Source organism: Coregonus clupeaformis, chromosome 13, assembly GCF_020615455.1.
Source record: "Coregonus clupeaformis isolate EN_2021a chromosome 13, ASM2061545v1, whole genome shotgun sequence".
Lineage (NCBI taxonomy): Eukaryota > Metazoa > Chordata > Actinopteri > Salmoniformes > Salmonidae > Coregonus > Coregonus clupeaformis.
Window position 1 is genome coordinate 31,232,614 of NC_059204.1, and position 9,227 is coordinate 31,241,840.

General features: G+C 39.3%; 2 protein-coding genes across 3 annotated transcripts; one reads left to right on the forward strand and one right to left on the reverse strand.

Moving 5' to 3' along the window:
* The first annotated feature begins 507 nt into the window (after positions 1–507).
* LOC121579238 (ubiquitin-conjugating enzyme E2 B) lies at positions 508–6,352 on the forward strand. The gene is made up of 6 exons (XM_041893647.2): positions 508–672; positions 2,911–2,991; positions 3,433–3,458; positions 3,824–3,913; positions 4,075–4,163; positions 5,163–6,352. The coding sequence occupies exons 1-6, from the start codon at positions 629–631 to the stop codon at positions 5,289–5,291; spliced, it is 459 nt and encodes a 152-aa protein (XP_041749581.1). The 5' UTR covers positions 508–628; the 3' UTR covers positions 5,292–6,352.
* Positions 6,353–7,603: 1,251 nt separating this feature from the next.
* LOC121580175 (CDKN2AIP N-terminal-like protein) lies at positions 7,604–8,554 on the reverse strand. 2 transcript variants are annotated; one of them, XM_041895233.2, is made up of 3 exons: positions 8,296–8,552; positions 8,048–8,150; positions 7,604–7,801 (listed from the first exon to the last, which is right to left on the reverse strand). In XM_041895233.2, exons 1-3 carry the CDS (start codon positions 8,505–8,507, stop codon positions 7,793–7,795), a joined length of 324 nt encoding a protein of 107 aa, XP_041751167.1. In that variant the 5' UTR covers positions 8,508–8,552; the 3' UTR covers positions 7,604–7,792. The 2 variants fall into 2 exon arrangements, with proteins under 2 accessions (XP_041751167.1, XP_041751166.1); XM_041895232.2 differs by having other exon boundaries at positions 7,797–7,886; positions 8,296–8,554.
* Positions 8,555–9,227: the final 673 nt, after the last annotated feature.

The following is a 9,227-nucleotide window of genomic DNA, read 5'->3' on the forward strand; positions in this document are numbered from 1 at the left end:
ATACAGTGGACACTTCATACAGCTGAAAGACACTGGATGAATAGTGTTATTATTAACCAAGTGAATAATTAAATTTGAGCTGACATGTAAACTAGTCTTTATACCAAGGAATGACCATAACCATGGACACATGGTCAACTTGATATATGCATCCTTTGCTGCACATGACTTGATGAAATGTAAATAATGCTTCAGAGACTACACCAGCATGTGTTCTTTGCACAGGTATCCCTGTTGCAACTGGTCGAGGGCATGATGAAGTGATGAAGTTGGGATTAAACCATTATTCATTGAGGAAAGGGTTAGCTCGTTAAATAAAAACAAGCAGCCGTTTATGTGATGTATGATAGACGAGACTTTGAATACTAACCAAGTATAGGTGTCGTGTAAATTGCATGTACTGTTTACATATTGGATGAAATGTGTTAATTAGATAACATTCACACTACGCATAGTGAAAGTGGACTGTTCCAAACGAATGTTCTTGCTTGTTTCCCCTGTGGAAGTACATGACGTCACTGTAGTTGTTTTGGAGAGAAGAAAACGGCACAGACGAAAGATTTACCCCAAATAATACCGGTTTCGACAGATTTTTATGACCAAAGTATAATTATTTACGTTTTGAATCATGTCTACTCCTGCTAGAAGACGACTTATGAGAGATTTCAAAAGGTAGTGCAACGTTTTGGCTCTGCTTTCGTGTGTTGTATTTAGCTAGCCACTTTGCTTTAGCTAGCTAACGCGTTAGATAATTTGAGGCCTGCAGTACATGTACACAGTTGTTTGTAGGTAGGTAATCATAGAGCCAGTCATTAATTGAGGACTTTGTACTGTCTGATACCTAACTAGTTATGGTAAGAGGTCAATAATGTTGCTTCAATTAGCCAGCTCAGATAGCCAACTAGCATGCATACTAGAGCTACATTGCCATACAGATGTTAGCTATTTGAGGCTATCTAACGTTAGCCAGCTAACTTGTTTTTTTTAGCTATCGACAGTAAGTTAACGTTATCTAGCTAAATCAAACTAATAATAATAATATGCCATTTAGCAAACTAGTCAGTCACTATGCATTTAGCTAACTAGTTAAGTTTAGTAAGGAAATGAAACACAGTCAGGTTTAATAATTTATATTTGGTTAACTAACGTTAAATAGCTACCTAATTTACTAGTTCTACAACTAGTAAAACGAGTTAGTTAGCTAATCTCAGCGTATTGATGGCCGGGACAGGTGTTACACAACCCTAACTTTTGATTGGGTGTGTTGCCCTGCTCTTGTATGCCGTATTTCCTGACCTACTATGTATTTAGGGACAACATTCAGCAACATTTTTATCTAGGCAATACTATAAGTATTCAGTTATGTGAAAGGAGAAACTCCAAAAGTTGGGGTAAGGCATGGATTTCAGAAGTAGGCCTCTATTCCTATAGAGGACAAACGCACCTGGCCAGGGCTTCATGTAAAGCCCCTGCAGCTACCATCTGTTGTTTGATTCCAGATGGCATCAGCCTGGGCAAGCAAATTAGTTACACTAGAGCAGCTCAATGTCTGTCCCCAGATATAGTCTGTAGCACACCTGTCAATGGAAAAAGGAGATGCTTAGAAACGCCATGGAGACTTTTGATTAGAACATTTGATTTGACTCTTGGAGATGCGCATATATAGTAACATTGTAATCCTACCCTACCTGGCTGCCTCTGCCACCAACTGAGAACAAGAGAACAATGGAGCATTCCTTGATAAGCATTGTGGCTCTGATCAATGGTTTGTTGAATTCAATCTCACAGAACACATACTGGTAGAACTACGTTGTTCATAAGATCTTTATTCGTATCTGGCAACATCAAGATTTCCTTGCAGGGAACAGCAACATTACAAGTATTAGCCTAATAAAGCATAATTAAAATGTGACTCACAATGGATAGCAGCACCGTGCAGTAGCCTTTCAGTTTACAGTGGGTAGGGAGCTAACAGTAAATGGGGTTAATTGCAGTGGTATTCTCTGTAGAGACTTGTAGATGGATCTGCAAAAATACAGTCTACCTTGTGCATGAAGGAAAGCTGTTAGTGAGCTTTTTTTTATTATTGTGGTGAGTTTTGGAACGGTACTGCTGGATTTAGTGACAAAATACGCTTGACACAGTGGGATCTTTTTGTCGGTAAAATTAATTATGCGAGTAATGGCAGTGCAACCAACTTTTTTATGTGCAAATATTGCTATAATAACCATCATATCGTAGTATGCGATGATATGTTGTGTGATCCTCCCACTACGAAAGCATTCAGTTTATTCGGCTACAGATGAAATAAGTTATGAACACAGGGTGGTGAAAGTGCAAAGTGATGAGCCAATAAATATTGAGGGTCTTATTCTGGTGACATGATGATCGATGCTTGGCTGCCATTTGACAAAATAAAAATAATCTCGCTCTTTTGTCCATAATAATCTCATGTAGGTGGCCTACCCACACTGTATCTTCGAGCTGTTGTCTAGAGCGCACATGCCAATATCAAATTGGGGACATTCCCTATAACAATTTTTTTGTTACAAAACAATCAGTAGTGTTAAATACATGGGAATTTAACCGCAAGTTATTTTTATATGCACTACGTCATCACGCACAGCCTTTTATCTGCAACAAGTCAATTTGATGGAAACATCATTGGTCGGAAAATGTACATATTGTTTTTATGCAGATTTTATAATATTAGCATTAATATCTGTCGCCAATTGGATGGAAACCTAGCAATGGCACTTCCTTATTATCTTGTTCACATAACTTTTGCACTCATGGTAGAAGGCACATGGGTATCTTCTTGTTTGGCCCAAAATATTACAACGTTTCTAAAACAGTCGTCTGGGTTTTAAGTTGAATTATATTGTTTCCTCTCCGTTTCTCTGTCCTCAGACTTCAAGAAGACCCCCCAACTGGCGTGAGTGGTGCTCCATCAGAGAATAACATCATGCTTTGGAACGCGGTTATTTTTGGGTGAGTGTTCTAAAGCCACCCTTCTCATTGTGCCAGTGTGATCATCCTGGCATGGGCACCAGGACCGTATGGATTAGGTGGATATGGGCAAGTTGAGCTGTGGTTTAGTTAGAGGGAGGGAGAGGTGTGTGTTGGCTGGGGGTTAGGTTAGATGGTGACATGTAGTTGTTGAACTGTGGAAGGCCAGTTGCCACATATAAAGTTAATTAGAAATGAGAGCATTTGTATCAATCCCAGTAATGTATTGCATTGTCATACTCATTAATTAACCTTCTATTGTAATGTGATGTGCTATTAATAGTCCGTATCAAGATTGTATTTGTTATAACGGGGCAGTGTATAAGGAGTGGTATTGTGGGAATATGTTTGTTTTGCTAGTCAGGGTCTAATCGCTGATATGTGTTTGTTACAGTGCAAGTAATTGTTCCTCTTTATTTGCAGGCCTGTGGGTACACCATTTGAGGATGGTAAGTAAAAATGTTTTACTAAATCAATTAACTAAACTTAATCTATCATAACATTACTGTAACTCGTGAACTGGTTGAAAACAATGAACTTGGCTTTCTTACTTTTTGCAATCGTCCTAGCCAAGAGCAAAGTCAGTCTTTGTATTCTAAAGTGTGATACATTTGAACAGGTTCATGACTCTGCTGCCTTTGAATTATGCATATATGCTGGGTCAGCCTTCATATTCATATATTAGTCATGTCACAGACTATTACCTGTGGGGTGGACAATACATTATTTTTGCCTCCATAAAGGCTGACCCTGTAAAACAACACATTTCACTGCACTTATCCGGTGTATGTGACATAATTGTCTATCTCCGCAGGAACTTTTAAGCTTGTGATAGAATTTTCAGAAGAGTACCCTAACAAGCCACCCACGGTTCGATTTATCTCCAAAATGTTTCACCCAAATGGTAAGAAATAGTCCTTATGGACACATTCGAGATGTCCTAAATACTTTAGCCATGTTCTTGATGGGATAGTGAATTCTGATGGGATAGTGAGTAAGCTATTCTGTTTCGTGATTGTGTATAAATGTTTATTTGAAATTAAAACAATCATTTTGATCTTGTAGTCTATGCAGATGGAAGTATATGTCTAGACATCCTTCAGAATCGTTGGAGCCCAACATATGATGTGTCGTCCATTCTGACGTCTATCCAGGTTGGTTTGTAATCCTTCTCTTCTCTATCAGTCTGACGTCATAATAGATTACTTTGTGTTCCTATATTTAAAAAATGTACGTTTCTTTATGTAGTGTACTTCATTGTTGTTTTGCAGTATATTCTGTGAGAAAAAAAATCCACTGCAAAGTACTTATCTGATCATAGCAGCAACCTTTGGGTCACACTTTATTTAGATAGTCCATCTGTAGATGGTCATACTATCTGTTGATAAGCAAACTGCTTGCTAAGGTTAGAGTTAGGTTTAGAATAAGGGTTAGTAGATAGTCTGTAGAGCATCTACAAATGGACTATCCAAAAAGTGTTACCTACCTTTGTTGTAGTGTAGCGTTGTCGTGGTATTTCTGCTCCTGGATATACATAATACTGACTCAGCGTCCAAGAACCACACACTTTCATAATGGTGTAGGGTCCAAGAACCACACACTTTCATACTGGTGTAGGGTGCAAGAACCACACACTTCCATACTGGTGTAGTGTCCAAGAACCACACACTTTCATAATGGTGTAGGGTCCAAGAACCACACACTTTCATAATGGTGTAGGGTCCAAGAACCACACACTTTCATAATGGTGTAGGGTCCAAGAACCACACACTTTCATACCGGTGTAGGGTCCAAGAACCACACACTTTCATAATGGTGTAGGGTCCAAGAACCACACACTTTCATACCGGTGTAGGGTCCAAGAACCACACACTTTCATACCGGTGTAGGGTCCAAGAACCACACACTTTCATACCGGTGTAGGGTCCAAGAACCACACACTTTCATACCGGTGTAGGGTCCAAGAACCACACACTTTCATAATGGTGTAGGGTCCAAGAACCACACACTTTCATACCGGTGTAGGGTCCAAGAACCACACACTTTCATACCGGTGTAGGGTCCAAGAACCACACACTTTCATACTGGTGTAGGGTTCAAGAACCACACACTTTCATACCGGTGCATTCAATCACTTTTTTGTGTGTTTACAGTCGCTGTTGGATGAGCCGAATCCTAACAGTCCAGCCAATAGCCAGGCTGCACAGCTTTATCAAGAAAACAAGCGGGAGTACGAGAAGAGAGTTTCTGCCATTGTGGAGCAGAGCTGGGTAGACTCCTAACGCATCTTCCCCCCAGCTTCTCATCACTCCTATCAAATACTTCAATCTTTCATTTAGCTCCTCAAGAAAAGAAGTCAACATCAGAAGAACTAAAGTGCCACCAGAAAATAATAAAAATCAGTAGGGACTTTTACTTGCTTGCCAATACAATTGAGGAAAATCTGATACTTGTGTTCTTGTTCTTATTTTTTTTATTGCATGATGTGAAATAAGTTATTGCAAGCAGAATTTGTAATATATTTTTTGTTGGATTGATGCTGTTATTGTTTAGTTTCTACAGAATGTTTTATTTTTCAACATCTCTTGGTTTGAACAGAATGGACTGTTGGAGAGTATGTTGTCATATTGGTAGTAATCCATAAAATATTATTTGTTGAGCGAATGGCTTCCTCAAATTCTGCATTGTTTGTCATGTAGCATAAATTTAAAACCAATTGTCCAGCTATAAAGCAGACCGCTTCTCTTGCCCCCATCCCGGTAGTAGTTTCAAATTACCTCCCTGAATGAAAGGAGTCAGTACTATTGATCACGATAACTATGGCATTCTGCATGTCGATGATTAAAGAAACTGGTGGCAAACCTTTTTTTTTTTAAAGATGGCTGATATGATCTGTAACAGTTTTATCGAGTTCAAGTACAGTGGCACTTGTACTAAGAGGACATTTGGAGTTTGGCTCATTTAGGAAAATGGACACATCAGGACTACCGAATAAGGGCTGATTCCAACAAAAATCAATGCATCTGCTTTTTCTCAGAGCCTGGACATAGTTATTTTTTTCACACTTGCGTTTGTCTCTTCAGTGTATCTGGTACCCAATGAAAGGTAGCTAGCTTGAGATGCTTATACAATAACGAGCACACTGTCCATATACAAAATAATTATGGAAGTCATTTTTCATTAAATCTGTTTTTTGTGACAGACAGTATGGGTCATATTTTGGCTAGTGGTTTATTTCACCTTATAAGGAGAAGGGATATGTTATACATTTTTGTGAATTTACTCTAAAAACAATGTATACTTATATGCTGTATAAACATAAAACACATTTTTCAGACTTTGAGATGATTTCGATTTCAGCTAATTTGTTTTACTTAAGTGAAAAGTGTAGCTGTGGCATTGTGTGTGTCTTCGATGGTATTATGGAAAGGGGTATTGAACTCTTACCCTATGAGGTCCAGAGCCTGCTGGTTTCTGTTCTACCTGATAATTAATTGCACCCACCTGGTGTCCCAGGTCTAAGTCAGTCTCTGATCAGAGGGGAACAACAACAAAAAGGAGTGGAACTGGTTTAGAGGTCCAGAGTTGAGGGGACTAGGGTAAATAATCCTTATCACTGCATCCTCGATGGGGAGTAGCAGGCCACCAGGAACCTCCAAGTTCGGCTTTCTCACAATAGCCAAATAAATACCGGCTAGTAGACCGGGGATATGTGGGAATGAGAGAATGGGCAACCAGAGGTAGATAAGACTGGCAGGCAGGGGGCAGTGTTCCCCTTAATGCCCAGTGGGCAAGCACCAGGGCGTGATAAATGGGGTGAATTCACTATGAATATCGTTTATAGAACCAAATGGCGCAAAATGTGTTTCTATTGGACAAATTCAAGTAGGTCCATCCCTGTTTCTTAATGATTATAGTAGCCCATGGGGTGTAATCATTATGCCGATTCTGTTGCAAAACGTTTTGCAGAAAACACAATTTTGACTTTCTATAGGACAAATTCAGGTAGGTTCCTCCCGGTTTCATTCCGTATGCTCAGTTTGGTTCTTAAACGGTTTCCGTAATGAATTGAATACACCCCTTGAGTGTATTCATTACGTCAATTCTGTTGCAAAACGTTTCTTAAACAGAACGGGAATGGACCTACCTGAATTTGTCCAATAGAAACTAGTTTGTTGCAAAATGGTTTTCAGTTTCCTACGATTTGGACTAATAATTACATCCCAGCATAGACTGTAGAAAGCACATTGGAGCAGAAGATCTGAGGTTTATCCCCTCTGGTCTTCTGGTTCAATGCATTTTGAGGAGGAGGCAAGGGGAGGAATCAAGGAAATACAATGAGGTTCACCCTGGGATAATTGATAGAACGGGTGAAGACCACATGGAAAGCCCTTTTCTGGACACCTTCAAAAATTGTATTTGAATGTGAGGTGCACAGATGCAGACTCAGGAGATTGATTGAACATGTAAAAAGCGTAACTCATCACATGGCATATTCCTGGCCTTACCATGCTTTGTTCTTGCAACATGTTCCCACTCATGTTATTCTCATAATGGGCCTTCTTTTTTTAATTAGATATTAAAATCAGGCAAGTCAGCTAAAATGATTTTAATGTATAAAATGTTTAGCTTGTGTTACATTTGTTGTAATACATGATTAAGAAACAATAAGAAGCTTGCATGTTAAGAGAAGAACATTTTAAAACTAACATTTTAAAACCATATGCATCTGAGTAAAGTTAGACAATAAGGTCATCCATCCATAACTGAGCAGGTCATCCAATCATCGTTTCTGAAGAAGAGGGAAACAACATGGTTATGGCTGTGTGTCCTTACACTGTTACCTTGCCTCCTTTGGTCTGTGTCTGATCACTGACCTGAATGAAGCAGATAGCAGAAAGCAATGTTTTGGAAGGCATAGCAAGAGACTAGACACCGGCCTAATTGCTTTCACCTGTCTAGCTTTTTTAGATTTATGTTCATGAAAGAAGGCAAGACAGGAAGAGGAGGCATTACTTTGGTATGATATATAACCTACCTGATTTTTCATGATCTCATCTCTGGTTTTGAAAACAGGGGCATCCTCCACAACAATTCCTTCAGCCATTTCATTCACTTTCTCCAAGAGGTCTGGACTGTATCTGAGAGAACATAAAGGAACAGCAGTTAGTTAGTCAGCTACCTATATTGCATGCCATACATTTGGTATATTTTGTTAAAAGGCATTTTAGCTAAATAGCAAGTCAAGTAGTCAATGCACGTGATGTGTATTTATTGTTAACTCACCGACAGCCAAGAAACACGTTGTTGGCCCATACCATGGACAAAGCTAGCAGCTGATCAATGTGTGGGTCCTCAAAGTCGTTTATATTTCTGAATAGGAATGCCCTCCTGGCCTTCCAATGTTTTTCACTTTCTGAGATGCCACGATATGTATCTACAAGCTCGGACAAATGCCTGTTTTGTTCAATGAATTCCTCGATATCCCCCTCCGCCATTTCGACAAGTAAACAAGACTTCCTAATACAAAATGCTTGTGCGCAGAAGCACAGCAGAGGGCAGGAAGTTCTTCCTTCTTCTTCTATGGTAGTATGGCGGTCCGCAAACAACTTTAGACGTGCCTGCCGCAACATACTGGATGGGGTGAAAACTGATACATTTTTACTCAAAATAATAGTGAGAAGGTAAAGGTGAAAAAAGATACTTCTAATATTCTAAAGTAAACAAAAACTGTACTCCTTCAGTCAGATTAAAAGGTATATTCAGATCCCTACACAGGCTCAGGAACCTGGGAGGGGGGACCTCTTCATTCAGTATTCCCTGTAACAATTTTGCCTGTCCTGGAGATCCAGAAATCTTTTTGCTGCCTTCACAATGATTGATTGATTTTATTATTAGTTTGAGTAATTCAATTTATCACTTGCTTAATAAATGCTACAAAGTCCACCTTCTTCACTGTTAAGCCGAAACCACGTCAAAACTTGCGTGCGAGAGTAGAGAGTGTCAATTCAAATACACTGTGTAGCGTATGCCAACTGAATTGTCATGAGAATCCATAATAAACAGTTGTATTTGCTATGTTCGCTATGTAGCCCTTATATATTTGTTGTTGTTGTGTGTTCCTTTTGACTCACCTTATATGTCATATGGGAGCCACCATACCTGCATGCCTGCATTAAACAGTTATGTTAGCTCATGAACGTGAGGAGAGTTGTAGA